General features: G+C 43.8%; 1 protein-coding gene across 1 annotated transcript; it reads right to left on the bottom strand.

Moving 5' to 3' along the window:
- Positions 1 to 6097: 6097 nt before the first annotated feature.
- Positions 6098 to 20923, bottom strand: LOC309344577 (dimethylaniline monooxygenase [N-oxide-forming] 4-like). The gene is made up of 8 exons (XM_081867084.1): positions 20715 to 20923; positions 19653 to 19841; positions 16641 to 16803; positions 15648 to 15790; positions 13316 to 13515; positions 10891 to 11246; positions 9943 to 10015; positions 6098 to 6695 (listed from the first exon to the last, which is right to left on the bottom strand). The coding sequence occupies exons 1-8, from the start codon at positions 20844 to 20846 to the stop codon at positions 6275 to 6277; spliced, it is 1677 nt and encodes a 558-aa protein (XP_081723210.1). The 5' UTR covers positions 20847 to 20923; the 3' UTR covers positions 6098 to 6274.
- Between the last annotated feature and the right edge of the window lie 1189 nt (positions 20924 to 22112).

The raw sequence follows: 22112 nt of genomic DNA, 5'->3' as shown, positions 1-22112 counted from the left end.
AATGCTTTCTGAAATCTTAGGTGCCAGATACTCAGTGGTTGAGGGTGCCCCTCCCTGTGACTAGAAGCACACTCCAAATTACACAGGAGTAAAAAAAAAGCAAAACAAGGGAAATTGTTTTTAACGTACAGAACACACACAGCGGTGCTCTTTAGTCAAAGAGCCAGGTAACATGGTGGTTATATAAGCTAGTTAAGGAATATTTAGCGTGCAACAGACACAGATAATAATAGCACACCCCTCTTCTCTCCCTATGCCCCCCACATAGACATTCAGTGACTGCTTTGCTCAAAAATATTGATCTGTGCCTAACAGTGAAGATTCTGGCCTGACTTCTTCAGGTAAAATCACCTTGGGTAGGTGAGATAAAGACTTCTGGCAACAGGCATGGTTGAGAATTCTGGACTAGACTGATGTTTATGAGATGACAAACCTTTAAATTATGAAGGTGCATTGCTTTAGATGTAAAGTAGGAACTCAATCTCCATATAAACCAGGACCTCCTTTCTCTGGCCAGCCTGTGCAGATGTTGCTAAAGGAGGCACCGAGAAGAATGCGCTACTAAGCTGGTTTGCATGGATGTGCCTGCAATGTGCCCATCTCACATGGATTCCTACTTTATTTTTATCCATTAGGATTTCTCGCCATTTGGTGTTACAACACTGCCATCTGCTGTTACTTTCTGAAACTGATAGAGATGGTGAAGAATTAGCATCTATTAGTGTGTTTATTTTAGGTTAAAAACAATTACATTATTCACTGCAAAAATGTGAGTTCTTTGTAAGTATGGTGTAAGTGTAGTTAAGGGTCCTGGAAGTTGTTAGGCTGACCTTGCTCCCCCCACAGAGCTACAATTCCCAGAAGGGTTTCACAATCAATCCCTCTTCTCTGGCAACTCTGAGAATTTGTAGCTCTGGGATGACATCAAACTCCATTACAGATATCAAAAATGTTTTCGCCCACCTGCTAGAGAGTTTGTGGGAAAACTGGCACGTACTATCATTAACTGTAGGATTGTACATTCATTTAATAATTTCTGGAGTTTAATCTTGGCATAAATGATTGACATGTCTTTTACAAATGCACCAGAAAGTCGAGGACCAGTCCCTGGGCCAGCCTCTCTCACCCCTGGGTCCGCAGATGCAATTCAACTACAAATCCCATCACACCGATCACTGGCCAGGCTGACTAATGATGATGGGAGTTGTAGTCCAACCACATCTGGGGACCAGAGGTTAAAAAAACTGCCCTGGGGTTTATACTAACATATGGATTTCATGAAAACAATTTATAGAAATGACTGTCTTTCTTGTGTGGGAATTGCTATTATCACAAATGAGGATATCTCCAGAGTGGGGAATTGTAGGGAAGCAGAAGCATTTTACTTTTCTGAAGGGGGCCTTGGGGATCTCCAGTGGGAATTTGCAGCACCCCATCAAAATGCACCTGGAACTATCATTGTTTGGGGCACCAGGCTCAGGGATTTTAGCTACTCAGGCCTTTGGTAGTTACCGTATTTTTTGCTCTATAAGACTCACTTTTTCCCTCCTAAAAAGTAATCATATCATCTATAAAGATAACAATGTGAGAACATGGAAAGAAATCAATAAGGACACAGACATACAGGGCAGAATGCAGTTATCATTACAGTCGTACCTCGGCTCCCAAACGATCAAAAACCGGAAGTGAGTGTTTTGGTTTTTGAATGCTGTATGAAGGAGGACTTTGCTTTATCCGTCCTGAATCCTTCACTGGATGTCCAGGAGTTCTAGTGTTAGGAGACAGGGAGAAAAACACTTTTCTTCCCACTTTTTCCAAACTATCCAATGTTCTCTAAACTAAAAAGTCCCAAATGCCGCAACCTTCTTTCATAAACCTCTCTTTTTTCAAACCCCCCCCCCCAATTAAAGAATGGTTTGCTACTTTTTAATCATCATTATTGTCCTTGAGTGTCTTCTAGTGGCTGCTTGCAGGAGTCACCTTGGGGCTCATCCAGAGTTTCCAAATGTATGTTGTCTGTGGTAGCCCTCTGCTTCTGATTTGTTAATGATTGACATAGCTCTAAGTTACGCGATTTAACGGGACTATACGTTTCCTATATTTTATAGTGCATTTTGTTTCAAATACTCCATTTTGCTTAGCCCGCCCATGGGCAGCTTGTGGAGAACCCCAGAACCCTGCAGAGCCAGACTTTGGTCTTTTAAATTTCAGCGGTTCCCTGTGTGAACCCAAAATTTGGTGCCCTGAACTATGAGAAGGCTTTTAATTTTATTTTTAAATTTATATACCACCCTTCATCCAAGGATCACAGGTTGGTTCACTGTATAAAAACACAAAAATACATAGTATAATAACAAAAAAAAACTAACACCCCCCCCCAGCCATAGATTGTTTAATTAGCCAAAGGGCTCCCTGGGGGGAGCATTTCACAATCAGGAAGTCACCACAGAAAAGGCCCCCTCCCATGTTGCCACCCGCAGGGGAAGGTTGCAGGGTCTGCTTTTACAGATAGGTAGCCGTGTTGGTCTGCCATAGTCAAAACAAAACAAATTCCTTCCAGTAGCACCTTAAAGACCAACTAAGTCAGTTCTTGGTATGAGCTTTCGTGTGCATGCACACTTCTTCAGATACACTTCAGGGTCTGCTTTGTTTCATTTAGTTCACTGCGGAGGCAAGACATTGGTCCAGCACATCCGCTGCCACCCCTTCAGATGCAAAGAGGTGGGGCTGCGTGTCTTCAGCAGATTGTTGACAAGGTACTCCACAACTCTGGATGACTGGAGTACTTTTCGGAGGTAATAGATCGTGTATCTGATTCCATTGGTCCCATTTAAGAGCTAGGTGGATTTGTTTCCAGACTTTATTTAGGATAATTTAAGTGCTGCTGCTAATGGGCTGACCTCCTTTTGCGGGGAGGAGAGGGAGTAGCAATTGGTAGTCCACAGGTCCATTCTGTTGCCTCCATGTGACTACCAGTTGAGCCAGGTGTTCTGGGTTAGTGCAGCATCTGTTATTGGAGAAGACTGCTCTGCAACTGCCTACCTGCTGGATTCTGTACTCACATTTTTCTGGGTTAAGAACAGTAATACTTGCAGGTTGTGTGCAGGCAGATTGCTCAGTGATTCATCACAGGGTTTGTCCATCCCACTGCTTAATCTGTCTGGTTCCTCTCTGCATTAATGGAGGCAGCTCCCCCGACAGCAGGAGATTGTTGGCGAAGGAAAAACAAGGATTGAGGGTAGTTATCTTTGCAAATTCCCCCCAAGGAGAGGGGGGAATGACCTTCACTCACAGTCAGTCTCGGTACCTGGCTCTTGCTCCATCTTGGAATGCGGGAGGCAGGGAGACACTGAGTGCAAAAGCCTGCCGAAAACCCTCCAATGCCGCCATTAAGAAGCAGAGGTTCTCCTGTTACTTAGAGCATAATTTAAGGTTTGAACTTGAGAGAAGACTTCATGTGGTATAAAAGATGGTGTGGGAGAAGGGGGGCCTATGGTTTCTTTATTTAAAGCTTTCTTCTCTACATTTATGATTCGGCAACCCTCCTCTGAATGCTACTTCAAATTATATTTGTACAAGCGAGGATGAAAGAAATTGGATTGTAGATATGGAATATAACGTTAAACAGAACTGTGTGTGTAAAAAAGGGGGGGGAAAGGAGGGAAGCTCTATTATGCAAAACGTTTACGATAGAAACTTAGAGCTGACTCTTCTCTATCCTTTATTATTTACTGAGTTAACTGAATAACGCTAAGAAGACATGTAATTTAATTTAATTGGAAGTATAATTGCTCATTTATCTTCAGTTGGGCGGAAGGATGAAAGGAGTCTGTGAACTTGCCAAGGAACTGATAAGGTTCGTTACTGAGTCATCTGCAGTTTGACAGACCACTCTTCTTACCAGGCTGAGAGGAAAAATGGTGAAAACAGATTATTTATTGGGACAGAGTGACTTTTGCAACTGTTGTTAAAGTTGCAAAACAATGAAGCACAGGACAGACCGATGGATAAATTTCTGGAACAACAATGAGATATCAGCTCTGCCTAAGGCATGATGAGTAACAGCAACAACCGGGGAAAAGATAGACATAACATTTAACAAGGACAGGAGGAACACCATGGACAGAATAATTGCCACACACTGGAAGAACAAGCATATAGCCTGAGTGCCTCACTTGTAGCTTTATAAAACATTTAATGTGTCAACACGAATAGAAATTATTAATATTGCAGTTGTTGTACAAGGGATTAATATTATGACTGGAATGCAATGGAAATTAAGATGATTTTGGAATGCAAAAATAAAGCAAGTAATCAAGCCATCAATTCTAGCACGTGGGAGGCCACCTTATCTAAATTGTATAATGTGGTATTTGAATGATTGGTATTAATAATTGTATTATAAATTGGTATTGTTATAATGAGGCTATTATTGGATTCTAATTGAAAACCAATACAAATTATTATAAAAAACAGAAAACAAATGCCTGTGATTCTGCCATAGAATATGAAAATGTGATCTCATTTGTAGTTTACAAGCAGCCGCCCATTTAAGTGGGGGTTACGTTCTGAGGCACCACACACGTTGGTGAAATCACATATAATCGAAAACCAATGAAAAAGCCTGCAAACCACCCCCACCCCCCGTTCCGCTCCTGCCCTGCCCCCACCCCCACCCCTTTTAGTGATGTTTCTTCAATGCTGGCTTTATGATGTTTCCAGGTTACTTCCGGGTTCTGCATGATGCGCGTATACACAGTCACACACATATTGAACACATGTAAACGGGGAGCTGCCTGTACTTTTAGAGGAATAGAAAGGCTGACTTTACTACGGTTAGTGCCTGCAGATATTTATTCTCAAACGAAGCTAGATTGGAGCATTCTAAACTATAACTATGAAGTGACATATGTATTTGTTATAGCTAAAATCTGCTGCCTTTTGAAAGAATTGAAGGCCAAGGAAGAAAAGATTGCACACTAACATCCCATGATCTATCTGACCTGAGGAGAAGGTTGCAGAAGATCAAAGCTATATGGAGTGTCAGATGAACTGCTGCTGTCTCCAAATTTGTTTCCTCATAGGTCAACAATATTACTGTGCCACATGGCCTATACGAAACAAACATTCCCGCTGCAGTTCAAAAGCCCCCCTTACTCACTGAATACAGTGAAACTCATTTCCCAGTAAACCAGTGGTTCCCAACCTTTTTGGGGGGCCATGCCCCACCTGAGCATCTCTAAATCCTGATGCCTCCCCCCCCCCACTGTGACATATAATTCTTATTATTCAAAAAGTGAACTCCTGTTCACATGGAGGCAGCCTAAAAGGCCATTCACTGTTAATTAAAAAAAAAAAGGTAAAGGACCCCTGGGGTTGCGGCGCTCATCTCACTTTACTGGCCGAGGGAGCCGGTGTTTGTCCACAGGCAGTTTTTCCGGGACCTTGTGGCAGACATGACTAAGCCGCTTCTGGTGCAATGGAACACCAAAACCAGAGCAGTGCACGGAAATGCCGTTTACCTTCCCGCCGGAGGTGGGATGTGCTTTCGAACTGCTAGGTGGGCAGGAGCAGGGACCAAGCAATGGGAGCTCACTCCATCGCAGGGATTCGAACCACCGACCTTCTGACCCGCAAGTCCTAGGCTCGGTGGTTTAACCCACAGCGCCACCCGCGTCCTCTCACTGTTAATAACTCACTCTCAAATTGCCCCCCATAAAAATCAAATTGCCCCCCTGTGGGGCGTGTGCCCAGAGCTGTAGGTAGGTGATCTTGCACCCCTGCCAGAACCGTCCAGATTGTGCCCCCTAGCTACAGACAAATTAGCTCTTCTTTCCGCCTCTCCTTCAAAGCCCCCCATTCAATTCACCCTCTATGTAAAACCATTTCTTATGAGGCAATAATCAATATTTATGGACATATTTTTAGCCTACATCGCCTGCGCCCCTGGCGGGGCCCCACCTCACCCCCCCCCCAGCCACGGCCCTGTGTGGGCCCCACGTTGGGAACCATGGCAGTAAAATATTCTCTGACTACACTGTTACAACACAAGATCACCCTCACAATTAAACAATAATTGGAAAATAAAGACTTCACATTTATCCAGTCAAACTACATGCTAAGTTTATAATATCATTTCCCCAAGCCTACAGGACCCACAAAATACAAGAACAGCTCCAGTGTGTGTGCCTGACTCTCTGCACATGGCTTCTCTGGGTCATGAGTAATTTTTCAAGACTGGTGTGACCAGGCATTGTGAACAATGCTTAACCCACTAAACATGAAACGAATTTAATACACTCCATCCATTTGTTCTTGGTAGCCATGCAGGAGGTAGGTATTTAAGAATGATCAAGGCGGCCCCCAGAAATGTGGGCAGGGCAAGGGCTTTAAGCCAGTGGGGAACTGTAGCAGGTTGGGGAGAGTCTTCTACGACCCGTGTCTTCAGGGGCTTTAGAACTCGGTCCCACTGGGTCAGGATTGCACCTCTGGCTTCCCTCCACTTTCCAGGTCCAGTCAGGCGGTACTGATAAGAAGTGCAGGGGCCAAAGAAAACCATCCAGGCTAGTTTGGGGTCTGATAGGAAAAGCAACGGCACATTGGGCTTCACACCTAGGCAAGCAGCAATTTCATCCATGTAGGAGACGAAACGTATCCTGGTTTTGTCTTTCTTGATGGAAATATCAGTAATACCCCTAAAGTGGGAAGGAAATTGGAGAGTGTCAAGCTTCTAAGGCCCAGTAAGCACAATTCACCTGTCTTGTAGCCCCCCCCTCCCCTCCCCGCGGTGGTGACTGTAGTACTACTCAGTCTAATCACATGAGCCTTCAAGATACCTAGGAGGCGGGGTGTGTGCCAGGACCAGCTCCGCCCCCTTGTGTCCTGCGCACCAGGTGGGCCCTCTCCTCTCCTCTCCTCTGATGCTTCCTTGCTTGAGTGTGGAGGCTGGAGGCAGTTTGAAGCCTACTCAAAACTGGGAACTTGGGTAATGTAACACAAAGGCTTCTAACTACGGTATTTAGCCAAATGTGGTTAGAAGCCCCTTTTAGACTTTTGAGCCAAACACTGGAATGTTGGGGGCAGAAGAGGCAGGGCCCAGTGTCATGGGGGGCTGGAGGTGGGGGCAACGTGCTGGAGAACCTTACTTGTCCTTTTTTCTAGTAGTTAGGCTGAGAGGAGCAACTTGCCCATTGCCTTGATGGCTGAGGAAATAATTTGAACCCAGGTGCTCGCCAACAAATTTCAACAGCCTAGCATTATGCCAAGTATTTTCCAATTTGATCTTGGTCTCAAAAACAGCAATTTTAGAAGGCTGTTTTTTCAGCCTATGCTGTTGCTTCAGTGACTGCTATCTCTCTTTATCATTCCTTCTCTAAACAAAATAAAAAAATTCCTTCCAGTAGCACCGTAAAGACCAACTAAGTTAGTTCTAGGTATGAGCTTTCGTGTGCATGCACACTTCTTCAGATACACGTGTATGCACACGAAAGCTCATACCTAGAACTAACTTAGTTGGTCTTTAAGGTGCTACTGGAAGGAATTTTTTTATTTTGTTTTGACTATGGCAGACCAACACGGCTACCCATCTGTAACATTCCTTCTCTAGTTATCCTAGTCAATCAGAGACCACTGCTAAATGTAATCATGTTAGGATACCATGGAGCTAACCAGACATGCTGCTGATATCATAGAATCAAAAAAGGATGAAAACACTGGCATCAAATGGAACCCAGAGGTCCACCAGTTTATTGAATTCTTTTCTAATTCAATGGGGTAAGTAAAGCCCATTTAGCGTAGGGGCAATGCTGAAGCCCCTGGCTTGCTTTTGATGAAGCTTTTTTTTTTTTTTTTACCTCCCTCTTTTGGTTCTGCAGTATTCCAGCTGCTCACGCAGTGAGCTTCCTGGCCTCTCAGGTCCTAGTCCAACACTCTAACCACTACACCACACTACTGGCTCCCTACAGTACTTCTGCTATGAGGCAGCTATATAAATTAAGTAGGTAAATAAATACAGGGAAAGCAAAATGTCCCTTGGAGAAGGATCTGAAAGATTTTCCTTGAAGCTTGAATTTGTTTTATTCTGGATTGTTTTATTTGTTGCTTTAATGTATTAAATGTGCATAAACTTTGAGATTTTTTCTTTAAAATATAAAGCGGTATAGAAATGAAATTATTATTATTAGTAGTAGTAGTAGTGGTGGTGGTGGTGGTGGTAACCCTCCATGGTAAGAAAACTGGGGGGGGGGGGGAACAGGACGCTTTAAGTAAGTCAGAAATTAGATCATCATAACAAAAGAAAGAAATCTCTATGGAAAACCGTGTTTTAAAATTTTCTGCTCTCTGGTGCCATCTGGTGTTGTATGTTTATAGCACATTCAAATCGCTGTATCTTTACTAATGTAGGTGAGTCCCAGGTCACATAAGCAAATACTCAGAATATTGCTCAGAAGTATAGTGTGAAGGGCTGGGGCAGGTTTAACAGAGCTGCCCAGACTGTCCCAGTGGCCCAGTTTGTGAGGGTGCAGCTTGAATGCCTTTCTGATATATGTCTGAACAGCAAACGAACTTCTTCCTGTTTGATGCCAAATGTAATTCACTGCATTAGGTTCAGCATCTGGGTTCAGGTGAGAAGTCTGGTCATCTGTTTCTTGGAATGGAATAATGAAATTATTGATAATGCTGCCATTCCCCCATTTCTCACCCACAACATTTTAGCATAAAGGAATCAAAAAAGGAGAGGAGAGGAGAGGAAGACCATTTGTACAATCTGCTCTTTTTTCTCATCTTGCTCCTGACAAAAAATTTACTGCTCCTTATGGCGAAATCCAGCACAAGGATGATAATGATGACCATGTATTTTCTGCTCAGTGGTCAGACAAAGACTGGGAATTCAAGTGTGGTGGAAACTCTTCTTTAACCACACGATGGCACTATTTTCATGGATGAAAAACTTCTAGAGAGCAGCCAATCAGAGCAGGAGCAGCAAAAAGTGAAGGAGGTCTCTTTAACCACCTGAAGGTTTCTAAAAATTTAACCCATGTTGTATGGGACCTTAGCATGTTGTTTCTGAAAATGGGTAAATGGGGTAGCAGCAAATATCTGGGGAGGGAGGTGCCTGATATCCTTCACTACTCTTTGAAGTCATCTCTGAACCTCCCAAAAGCATGAGCAAAGCACTCCACAGGCGTATGGCATCTTCTTCTTTTCTGCCATTAAATTCTCAGTTCTATATATTTCCCCCCACTCAGGGCTCTTCTAGAGTGCTGCTGTTTTTTTATTCAGACACATATCAGCAAATTCAGGTGGTGCAATAAAAGTTGATTGGGAAACAAACAAGTCTTTCTCCACTCCCAAAATCAAGCCATTGTTTTAAGGTGTGCCATTCTTAGATTTTGTTAGATTTGCAAGTTAAAGTGTTCATTATGTGCATATTGCCTCTGATGGGTTATGGATCCAAAAAATCGACTATGACATAGAGAAACATGAACAGCTTAAGAACAACACAGTAGGCCATGGTTTTGTGCAATGGTAGGAATATCATTAAAAGGTAGAAAAACTAGTAATTGGATACAACAAAAATCAAAAGTTATAGATGTAGGGGCCAATGGAATAAAGCAATGTTAGTTTGGAGGCTCTACAATTTTAAAAGACCAAGGGGATGACCACTTTTGTGGTCCACTTGCCTTTCCTCCACTCTTTCCAGGCCTGCAAAAACCTGCTCTTTAAAGTTCAACTGGAGCAAACAGCAACCCATGGAAAACCCAGATTGACGTTTGCCCTGATTCAGCTTTAAAGAGCAGGTTTTCGGGGGAGGGGAGGAAAATGCTTGCACACAGAGCATTAAAGCATGGACCTTTGTGTGGAAAAAGCACAGCAAAAGGTGCATAAGCCCTGAATGATTACAGTCATACAACATGCACAATAATATATAGCATTTCATACTTTTTAAGGAGTGCGTTCTTCCTTTTAGCAACTTCACTGATCAGTCTGCTCATTGGAGGGAGCTCACTTGACCCTGAGTATGAGAAAGAAAATGACAAATATGAACATCTGTATTTCAGCCAATAAAAGGAAAGTACACTTGCTGATTTGATTCAAGTTGCCTTTAGTGAGAGATGGCCTGTCAGGCTTGAGGAATCTAAAGTCTACACTGGGATGGTTGTGTAACTCTGAGATGAATCCTAATTAGATGTTGTGGTAGCATAAAGTCCATATATGACATCATCCACACACATGCAAAAAAAATTGTCTGCAGCTCTGAGGGGAACCCAAGATTTGCAGAAGTACAAACAAATTAGACGGGGGTTGGGATTCAAAATGCCTTTCTGGCCACCACAACTCCCAACCCCAGTCCAGCAAATTTTAGAAACTCTTCACAAGACTTTGAAGAAATTCTGTTCTATAGGAGGAATGCAACTTAACTTTTGAAAAACTGCTGAAGCCTTATATACTGTAACTTTTGATGACAGTGTTGTGTGTGGAGATGAAAAGGACTGATCTCTACCCCTGTACCAGTTGCTGTTCCACCCAGGTCCTCCCTGTGAGCTTCCCGTGGGCATCTGGTTGGCCACTGTGGGAACAGGATGTTGGACCAGATGAGTCCTTGGTTCAACCCAGCAGGGTTCTTATTTGAGTTTTAGTTTTTAATCTGGCACACATGAAACTATTTAAAGGCCAAATTACTCCAATTAATCCTATGTCTACCCCATCCTTATGCAAAGCAGGAGTGGTGCCCGATCTGATGTTCGCCTCAGCAGGTCACAGCGTAGGAGGAGTGCCAACCATCTCCTCTCCTTCATACCTTCTTACAATTGCTGTTTCATTGTTAAACGTTGTTGTGCTTCCCCTTGGTGTAAACTGGAAAATGACAATAAAATTATTCATTCATACCATTAAATACCCTTGTGATCCAACGTGCCTGAAGTTCCACTGCTGGCAGAATGGGTCCAGCTAATGCTATAAAGCCAACGAAAGCCAATGTGGGCTTTTCTAGGTGAGGAGGAAAGATGCGCTTATACAGAGATGTGCTGCTCCTGCAAGCATCACGCAGAGACTCTTCCAGGAAGGGAAATGTGGCAGAGTAGCCAGTTGTAAAGATGACCGTGTCTATATTCTCTTCTACTGTTTCATCTTCAAAGATGGCAGAAGTGTCCGTAAACCTCTTCACATTTGGCTTTACTGTCACAGTTCCACAAAGGATACAGCTAGGCAGCTCATCATTCAAAATTAAAGATGACCATGAATTGCTAAATAGCGGAAAGTGGAAAGAAACACCATTAGTCCATATGTGACCACCAGCTGTCCCTCTTTACCAAGGACAATTCTACTATGCCACTGAGATATGATAGGCATGCCTGTTAAATATGTTGTGGTGTGTACAAGCATTCTTCTGGTTGCCTCCCTACCCCTGACCTCTACAAGTTGAATCTCTCATACCCTCCAACATTTATCCAAAAAAATAGGGACATCCTAAGGAAAAGTGTGACATTCTGGGACCCAATCAGAAACCAGGACGGCTTCTCTAAATCAGGGATGTCTCTGGGAAATATGGACACTTGGAGGGTCTGATCTCTGAGGAGGAAGGAGCAGATACATGGAATTTATTTATTTCTTTGTTAGAATTGCACATCACCCTTTATCTGAAGATCTCAGGGCGGCTCACAGCATAAAAATACAAAATGGGAATACAAAAGATGTAATAAAACAAAATAAACCAATAGCGCCCCACAAACATATTTCAAGACCATAGATTGTCTAATCAGCTCAAGGCCTGGTTATGGGGAGCCAGCGGGACATTGATGCTGCTGCCGTGTGTATGGCAGAAAGACCTTTCTCCCTGCTGCAAGGTCCATTTCCCCCTGGCCTGGAGGGCGGGGCCCACACTTATCCTGAACAGCCCAAAGAGGCTCCTGGGAAGCCAGGGGGACATTGCTGGAACAACCTGGGTTGGAGCAATTTGGCTAAAATGTTTTTAAATGTTTTAAACAGTTTTAATTTGGGGTCCTCTGTTTGGGTTGGGGTTGGTTAAATGTTTAGTTGGGGTTGGCAGTTATTTTAATTTGGGCCTAACTGTAAACTGTTGTTGTTGTTATTATTATAGATGAATGTTTTCACCTGCCACCTCAAGATATATGATGAAGCTGCCAGGCAACTGGGTGGAAGAGGTGAATGCCCGTAGTCGATAAGTTCTCATAAAACCTGAACTGGTGGGAACTCTCAGCAGCCAGCCAGCTAAGCTGAGGTCAGCGTCTATTTGGGCTTTTGACAGCATCTTGTTCCATTGCTCAGCCTACTGAGATTTAAGTGTAAGTGTTTGTGTTAATTAGCTGTATAAGATAGTGTTTCTTGTTTTCTTACCTTCTGAGCCATTTTTATCTGTGTAATTATTTGAAGTTTTTCTCTCTTGTATAGTTTTGTTTTTGTAAAGTGTGTGTATGATTTTATGAAATTTGTTCTGGTCTGAGTTCCTGGACCCTTTAATTTTAGCCCCGCCTTTCGGAGCAAGGGTCATCCACCACAGCAGGTATCCCTGTTTGGGATTTGATGGTTCAGTAGAGGCAGATGCTGCAGGCCGCCACCTTCCCCAGTTACCATAAATATTTTGATAGTAAAACTGCCTGACACTTTTTGCTAAATGCTGCTGCTTGGACCTGCTTTGTGAAGCACTTTACATTCTTCGACTCACTGTTGGACTTTCCTTGGAGTGATACTTGCGGGAAAGAAAGGACTGGTAAGCACTCTGTGGAACCTTCATGAGAACATGGAGGGGAAAGACTCATTCTAAGGGGTTGGAGGAAAGGCTGTGCCTGTGCCTGAGGCTGAGGCTGGGTCCTCTGCATGCCTTTCTCACGGCTTACAAGAAGCCAGTGCTCCTTTCGCACTGGCTCTAACACTCATTCTTGACATATGAAGCTTTGCTGGATTTTCGTGTCCAAGGCACTGAAGGGTACTTCAATGCCTTAGACACGAAAATCCAGCAAAGCTTCGTATGACAAGAATCACACTCTAGCATATAGATAGTTACTGTGCACTGTTGCAGTTACAGTGAGCTTTCAGCAAAATGATCTTCTTTGTAGAAGTAACTCATAGAAACAAGAAGTGAGCTCCTTGACAATATGTATGTGCCTTGACAACTGTGGCTAGTGATGCTGAAGAAGAGAAATTTGCTCAAAATGCATTGGGAAATGAATCCCCCCTCCCAATAGATACTGTCCACCCATTGAGGTTAATTACTACTTAAGAATGCTAATCTCAGAAACTTCAGTTTCTGTAAGCAGGCCATTCTTATTTGCACATTCTTAATTCAGAAGATTACCTTTTAACAGGGATCAAGCCATAGTTCTCATGGTTAAACCATCGATTCATCTTCTTTGCCATTAGCTTCTTTATGGTGCCTTCTGGAAGCAGCTTTTCAATTAACCCATAAAAGCGAGTTGTCCAGGCCATGTCAATGGGCCAGCCAGCTTCTGAAATGCGACTTACCACCCATGCTCCGCTTCTGGTGCTGAGGAAGACCTGAAGAGGATTCAAAGTGAAGAAGCATATCCTTAGGGTGCTGCCGACTGCCTGGCAGATGATTTGAGAGCATGTGAGAACTGGTCTGATGGAGTGGCAAAGAGACCAAGGCCCAAGGCCCAAAGGCTGGCCAGCTCCTTTTGATAGTGCTCACACAATATCATTATCTTAATAGCAAAAGTAACTCCTCAGGAAATAGCCATGAGATGACGAAGCAGGAGACCAGGATCATACCAAGAGCCATTCCATATGTCCTTTTCATTGTGCATTCATGAGTATTTGTGCTCCTGATAGTATGGGGCAGTTATATGTCATCCTGCTTTCAATACTGTTTGTTCCTGAAGATGTTTCAGGGTGGAAAACCACATTTCCAACCAGTGCATGTCCCATAATTTCCTGCTGAAATCCTTCAACTTTTTATAGCCCAAATGTTGAAACGCAAATGCCCCTCTAGAGGGCAATAATGCAGCAACATTGGCACTAAAAGTGGAAGGGTGTGCAGACTAGGGAATGCAACAAATGGGCTCTCTACAGACCCCTTAAAGTGGCAGAAGCGCCAGAGCGCTGGGGAGAGGCTCAGAGACCACCTTTCTCCTCTTAGCTACCCCACCAACAAAAATCAAGCCAAGAGCACATTCCATCTGGCCTCTGTGAGGAGAAGCATCACATCTGGTGCTTCCTGACATGATACTTAAGGACAGTGGTGGAAGCAGTACCAGAGTGCAGAAGATCATGTCCCACCACCAAGACCCTTCCAGAGTTGTGTATGAATTGCATATTCTGCTGTAAGCTGATCAACATCCCATATCCTTTTAAAATGGGGATCTTTTGGGGGAGGTATTATTGGGTTATTGTTTTTATTTTATATACTGTGATATTTTTATGTGAACTGCCCTGATACCTTTGGGTATAGGGCAGTATATAATTTCTAACAACAACAAGCTGCCTTGAAGTTCATTTAGATCAGCCATCCCCAACCTGGTGACCTCCAGCCAACATTTGCACCATACAAGAAAAGCACATGGCTCCCTACAAAAGTTCCTGGGAACTGTAGCTTCACAGAGCTATGATTCCCAGCACCCTTAAGAAACAAGCTGTGGTGTGGACACGGCCACTGCTCATAGTGGCTGGGCTGAAGGGAGTTGTAGTCCATAATACCTGGAAGGCACTAAGCTGGGGGAGGCTGGTCAAGATCAAAACACAGAGTGTAAGGGCCAAGGGAAACTCCATTTCCTTATGTGAACACTTTTAACAAGTACTTTTAAAAAGGATGTTAATAGCTCTAGGGTTGGGTTGGAAGTTTGAGATGGACCACAGGGAATGGGGAGGGAGAGAATTAATCCTCCCTTCCCCCATGCTATGTTCCAAATGAAAATTACCCTCCCCAGCTTCTATCTACATCAGCTGAGAGGTAAAAAAGTTAAAGATTAAGTGCTGTCATCCCATCACACAGATCTGAACTGGCAAGCTCAAGAGGCTTGGTGACTTAGACTACAGCGCCACCTGCATCTTATCAGCTGAGAAGCTTCCATTGGCACCAATGCAGTTTCTGGGTGGGGACAGGATGGGACAGATATTTCTCAATGGGAAAGGGCTGAATTTGCCATAATCATAACAAGCCTTGGCCCCGAGTGGTAGTGATGACTAAAATTTGAAGTATATGCACATTCTGGACAATGCAGACCATGGTTGGCTGTGAAGCACAGTGGCTAAGAGATGGGAACCATCATGAATCAAGGAGTCCCTAGTTAAAATCTTGCCTTTACCACGAACCCACTAAGTAGACTTAAGCAAGCTGCTTCTTTCAACCTCAACACACCTATTCCCATTTGAATAATAATAATAATGCTCTACCTTACAAGGCTGTTAGTCCCCTCCCCCCATAAAATTTCTACAGCACTTGATTGTAAAAACAACTACCACCACCACCCTCAAAGCAGTTTACAAAAACAACAAAATTATTGGTAAAAATAATTAAAAACCACCGTAAAAGGGCTGTTGTAAGGGCTAAACTTGAAAGCACTCTATAAATATGTTATTCTTGTTATTGCTCCAGGGTGATGATGTGATTTATCTCCCACTCAAGACTGAAATAAGCTCAGCACTTATTTGTCCATAAAGGATGGTGGTACCTTTGCAGCTGTGCGGCTGATCTCCACCGCAAGGTCCCCTCCAGTGTTGCCAGCACCAACTACAAGGACTTTTTGCCCTTCAAACCCTTTTTGATCTCTGTATTCCCAGCTATGGAAGTAGCGACCTTTGAAGTTTCCAATCCCTGAGGGGGGGAAAGAAGGAAATGCTTTTATACCCTTATTTCCCAAGAGATTTCCCACTGGATAATAGGTTCCCCCCCCCCCTTCTCCTTAGCTGCTGCTCAGCACAGTGCCGGATGTATGCTGCCATCTTATTATATCCATGTATCAAAGGCTAAGGGGAAACTCCAAGGCCAGATACCTCTGAGTACCATCTGAATTCAACTATCCAGATTCTTGGGCTGATGGAACAAGGAGACTCTCAAGTTCTCATAGAGGATTTAAAAAATAATAATCCATGGTCTGTCAATAGCTGTCGTCCATAAAAGCTAAATGGAACCTTCATGTTCAGATGCAGTATATCTCGGACTACTGCATGCTGGGGATAAAAAAAGGGTTAGGAAAGCCCTTAAGCTCATGCCCTGTTTGTGAGTTTTTCAGAGACTGTTGGAAACAATAGAAACATTTTCAAATTTACCAGCAGAAACATCAAATCTTCTCAAATGTAAAGGGGAGTCTTAATTCAAACGGCAACTTTCTCCTTGCAACTGTAGAGACCAGCTGTTTGTGATTATTTCATTAGGGCTTGTATGGGAGAACTTCCATGCGGATGGTGCCCTGTGGGTCAGGTGTGCCTTCTGTTCTGCCACCCTTAATGGCCTTCACATTCCACTGCCTGATGACAGGCCAACCACAGGTACCAATCAGACATGGCAACTCTTGTCTATCAGTGATTTCATGGCACGGTTAATTCCTTTGACTGAAGGTACCAGATATTCTGAGATTTTAGTACACATCTCTTTTGCCTGAGGAGAGAGGGAACACAATCATGCTAGCTTATGTGCTGTTTCAGGTAATGCATTCAAAACGCACCTGGGAAAGAATCCAGGGGAAGATTGATCTCTGCATAGTGGCCACTGCAAACCATTACGCCATCAAAGATTTCCGATGTCTGCTCCCCATTGGTCTCAGTGTCAACCACCCATTGTCCAGTGGCTGTGAAATGGGGGTGTTTTCTGATGCTGCAAACGGTGGTCTTGTAAAAGCAAAAAAACCACAACACACAACAGAATAAAGCAACTCAAATGATGCACACTAGGCTTGTCCACACTTTTGCTTGTTCTGTGCCTAGAAAGCACGGGTCAAAGTGGTTTTCCTCTTGAACTGTGGTGTTGTGATAGCTTGCATGGCATTAAATCCCTAACAGATAATTACCGTATTTTTCGCCCTATAGGACGCACTTTTTCCCCTCCAAAAATGAAGGGGGAATGTGTGTGCGTCCTATGGGGCGAATGCAGGCTTTCGCTGAAGCCTGGAGAGTGAGAGGGGTCGGTGCCCTCTCGCTCTCCAGGCTTCAGGAAGCTTTCCGCAAGCCGGGGGAGAGCTGTGCGAAGTCGCGCAGCTCTCCCACGGCTTATGGAGAGCTGCCTGCACCCCGAAGCCTGGGGGCGCGCTGAGCTCAGCGCCCCCAGGCTTCAGGCTTCGTGCAGCTCTCCCACGGCTTGTGGAGAGCTGCCTGTTCTGGGGGCTGGGGTCGGGGGAAGCTCGGGCTTCCCCCGCCCCAGCCCTGTGCCTGGGGGGGGGATTTTTTCCCCCCTTTATTTCCCCCCCCAAAAAACTAGGTGCGTCCTATGGGCCGGTGCGCCCTATGGGCCGAATAATACGGTGCATATGAAGGAAGGGGGGAGGGAGCAGTCAATGATTTGAAGTTCTATATTTGTTGTGCAACTGTATCTATGTGATAATTCTTGTAAAATGAGAAAATTTAAAAGAAAATTTAAAAAGAAAACAGGGTGCAAAAAAAAAAAATCTGTTTTATGTATGCACAGAATCAAGAATAGAACTGTAGAGTTGGAAGGGATAAATGCAATACATAGAAACCAAAAAGCTAAAATCATAATAAATAATGAGTTATCCGAAATGTTTATTATTTCTAAAGGCACCAGGCAAGGATGTCCGCTATCACCGCTTCTATTTATTACAATACTGGAAACATTATTAAAAGCGGACAGTGGACACCCATGCTTTTTAATATCTATATGAAGCCGCTGGGAGAGATCATCAGGGGGTTTGGGCTGGGTGTCCATCAATATGCAGATGATACCCAGCTCTACCTCTCTTTTAAATCAGAACCAGTGAAGGCGGTGAAGGTCCTGTGTGAGTGTCTGGAGGCTGTTGGAGGATGGATGGCGGCTAACAGATTGAGGTTGAATCCTGACAAGACTGAAGTACTGTTTTTGGGGAACAGGGGGCAGGCGGGTGGGGGGGACTCCCTGGTCCTGAATGGGGTAACTGTGCCCCTGAAGGACCAGGTGCGCAGCCTGGGAGTCATTTTGGACTCACAGCTGTCCATGGAGGCACAGGTCAATTCTCTGTCCAGGGCAGCTGTCTACCAGCTCCATCTGGTACGCAGGCTGAGACCCTCCCTGCCCGCGGACTGTCTTGCCAGAGTGGTGCATGCTCTAGTTATCTCCTGCTTGGACTACTGCAATGCGCTCTACGTGGGGCTACCTTTGAAGGTGACCCGGAAACTGCAATTAATCCAGAATGCGGCAGCTAGACTGGTGACTGGGAGTGGCCGCCAGGACCACATAACATCGGTCCTGAGAGATCTGCATTGGCACTCAGTACCTTTCCAAGCACAATTCAAATTGTTGGTGCTGACCTTTAAAGCCCTAAACGGCCTCGGTCCTGTATACCTGAAGGAGCGTCTCCACCCCCATCATTCAGCCCGGTCACTGAGATCCAACAACAAGAGCCTTCTGGCGGTTCCCTCGCTGTGAGAAGTAAGGTTACAGGGAACCAGTCAGAGGGCCTTCTCGGTAGTGGCGCCCGCCCTGTGGAATACCCTCCTTTCAGATGTGAAGGAAATAAGCAGCTATCTTCTTTTTAAAAGACATCTGAAGGCAGCCCTGTTCAGGGAAGTTTTTAATATTTAATGCTGTATTGTTTTTAACACTTGATTGGAAGCCGCCCAGAGTGGCTAGGGAAACTCAGCCTGATGGGCGGGATATAAATAATAAATTATTATTATTATTATTCTAAAGAAACCAGAACCATTTTTATTAGGCATTTTAACGGTAAACATTCCAAAAGAAAGTAAAAGAGTGTTTCTTTATGCAACAACAGCAGCCAGAATATTAATAGCTAAATATAGGAAAAATGAGTCAATATCAACTAAAAACGAAGGGCAAATGAAGCTGTGTGAATACCTTGAATTGGCCAAGATGACAGACTTAATAAGAAACCACTTGGGAGATAAGGTCAAAAAAGAATGGGACTGTTTTAAAAATTATCTAACAAAACATGGTTCCAACAACACTTGGTTGTCCCTTGATTAAATTCATAGATAAAAGTTCTGTTCACTAATTAAATACAGATTACTTAAAAGTAAGTGCAGTATAAAAACCGCAAAGGGCTAGAGGGAAGTCAAAAGAAAGCAAATAAGGGACACAATAGAGGAACAGAAAAAACCGTGAAGGGTAGAAATATGAAGGCAAATTCTGTCCAGGAACTTTGTGTATAGATTATATAAAATATGGTTTGTAGTCCAGGAATGATTTTGTGTAATGGAAAAATATTTGTTGTTTGTGTTTTTTCTTTATTTCTTTTCTTTCTTTTTTTCTTTCCTTCTTTGTCATTTTTTTGTGGAGCTTATATTTTTATTTTCCATTATTTATATTCGTTTTGGTTATGGATTGTATTGTTGATTGTTTTTTATTTGTAAAATAAAGCAATTTAAATTAAAAAAAGAAAAGAAAAGGAAGGGGCCCCGCGGGTCATCTAGTCCAACCCCCTGCAATGCAGGTGGAGAGCCTTAGAACAGATGGAGCCCTCTCTGGCCCTGCTCCTTGCAAAATATCTGCCTGTTAATTTTCCCCTCACCTGGAAGCGTATGTAGTCAAGAAGGCGGAAATGCTTCGCATATGCCCTGAGGTACTCCAGGAGCGCAGAGTGGCGCAGGTAGTTGGGGCAATCCTCGGGGAACGGAAAATCACTGAAGCAGGTCATTTCCTTGGAGGTGTTGGTCATAACCGATCTATAAACACCAATTCTTCCCTTTTGAGGCGTTTCCTGTGTGGCAGTAGCAGTTACTCAGTAAGTAAGATGCCAGAGTAAATCATTTACACTGCGAAATTACACTGGTTTCAACACTAAGTTTACAAGGGGAAGGGTCAGAGAATAGTGGCCGTCTGCTTTGCCTACAGAAGGCCTGACATCTGAGAACTGTTGCCAATCACTGCAGAAAATACTGAGATAGATGGACCAAGGTTCTCACTTTGTATAAAGCAGCTTCCTAGGCTCTTAGTGTCAACCAAATAAAACACACCACCTTCTGTGGGTGATAGTTTTGACAGGGTGTTGATAACTTTCTGTTAGCAATCCTTGGCTATAAGGTGCGTCAGTGATGCCACCAGATTCCAACTGGTTAGGACTTTGCAAAGCCAGTGTCTGCTGAAAGGAAGCACAAAATAGGATTCCTCTGATTCTGGTGGAGAACAAAAGATTGTACATGCATTTTCATGCATTCAAAATGTGTAGCTGAATGAAGTTTGGGTGGGGGAGGAAGCAGGGTTATTCAAACTGTTCTTGCCCCTAATTTACACATTCGGGTGTCAATAGAACTCTCGCAAGCTGCGTGAAAAGTAACTTACCAGCACTCTCCATTTTGGCCTTCAGATGAATGCATGTAAATGAAAGGTGGGAACTGTGCATACAGTCCAGTTTCCCCACATGGTCAGTCTACACAGGGGGAGAGTATGAAAAGCCTAATGTCAAAACAAAATGTGGAAACATGCTTCCACAGCAGGTTTACCACACTAGTGATGCACACCTGTACCCACTTTGAAGCAAGGCCACTGTCTCTTGCCTGGCTTTGGGCATGCATTTCAGCAGCAGAATGCCATCACTTTCTTTAAAGCTTTAAATTGAATTTATGCCACTTACTGTGAATTGCCACAGTCCTCCGATGCCATCACTCTTCTCAAAGCAGGTTGGCTCCAGCCCTTCATCCAGGCAGCATTTGATGGAGGCCAGTCCACTCACACCTGCTCCAACAATTGCCACTCTTTGCACCATGACTCAGTCTGGTGTCTGGAAAGAAACTTCTCGGCACACTTACTTCTACAGGAGGAAGTTAGCTAACAAGTTATTTCTTCCGCATACAAGAAAAGTGCAAAGGTCATGCTTCCTGTAAATCACAGGATTGTTGCATAAGCTGGTATTTCCCAATCCCAGTAACTGTTCCTAGATGTATGTATTTGGCAATCCTGGTAGTGAAGTTAACAAAGCAGCAGTATTCACTTTGGTGTGTTTGAGTGCTGTGTAATTTCCCATTGCTACCAAGGAATCTGACTCTTCCCTTCCCCCAGAATGTTCATACTATTCACTGTGACCGAGCAACACACTTCCATAAATTATGAGACATGAGGAATAACGAATATTCAGCAAAATATATCAAGCAGTTAAAATAAGCACAAGCAAATAACATTCATGTCCCAAAGTATGCATTTCTATGCCTAGCTCTTCGATCCCTACCAAAGGGGAAGACAAAAAAAGAGGCTTTTTGTTAAGTTGTGGGTGAACATATCAGACAACACAGCGATTCTTCAAACAGCTCTTGTTTATTCACAGGCCAGAACAGAACAGGGCTGAAGGGTTCAGCCAGCCTGCTTATATAGAGCTCAACTACAAAGCAACAGTAACAACTTTCTGTAACTATCCAATCCCTGAACGTCACTTTCAATTCCTTATTTGCATATGCGGACCTGAGTGAAAACTATCTACAGTATCCCCCCTGCTGGCCCAGGGTGAGAACTTCAGTACATAACACTTTTTGCTGTAGTTATTACTGTTTCCAAGAAAATGTACTCGCAGCAGTGGAAAGTTTGTAAACGTCCTGAATGCAGCTGAGAGCAGGATTATAACATCACTGTTTACTTCCTCCGTCTACTGCTCATCAGTCTACAGCTCTTTAGTTGGCTCTAAGGTTACAACATTTGTGGCTTTTAAAGTTTAGTAAAACAAAAAGGAAGTGGGGACATGGTAGAGGTCTATTAAATTATGTGCTATTCTCCCAACAATGATCTATCTGCTGTGGATTTTAGGTGACTTTGACACAGGTGGGAATGTCACCGCAAATTCATTCTCTAGCTCCCTGCCCGCCCCCCCAAAGGGTAAGGAGAGGTCATGGACAGCGTGTGGTCTGAGTTGTGTGCCTGAGGTTTTGATAATCTCTCCTCATGTTGCAGGTGGGAGCCTTCTGGGTTGTGGGTGGGCAGGCAAGGGAGATGGGAGCAGAGCAGGGCTATCTATGAGTCGTGGGGAGAGAGTATTCCTGAGTGG

This window comes from Podarcis erhardii (genome assembly GCF_964252035.2).
Source record: "Podarcis erhardii genome assembly, chromosome: 6".
In the NCBI taxonomy this organism is placed as follows: domain Eukaryota; kingdom Metazoa; phylum Chordata; class Lepidosauria; order Squamata; family Lacertidae; genus Podarcis; species Podarcis erhardii.
This window is presented reverse-complemented; position numbering and strand designations above follow the sequence as displayed.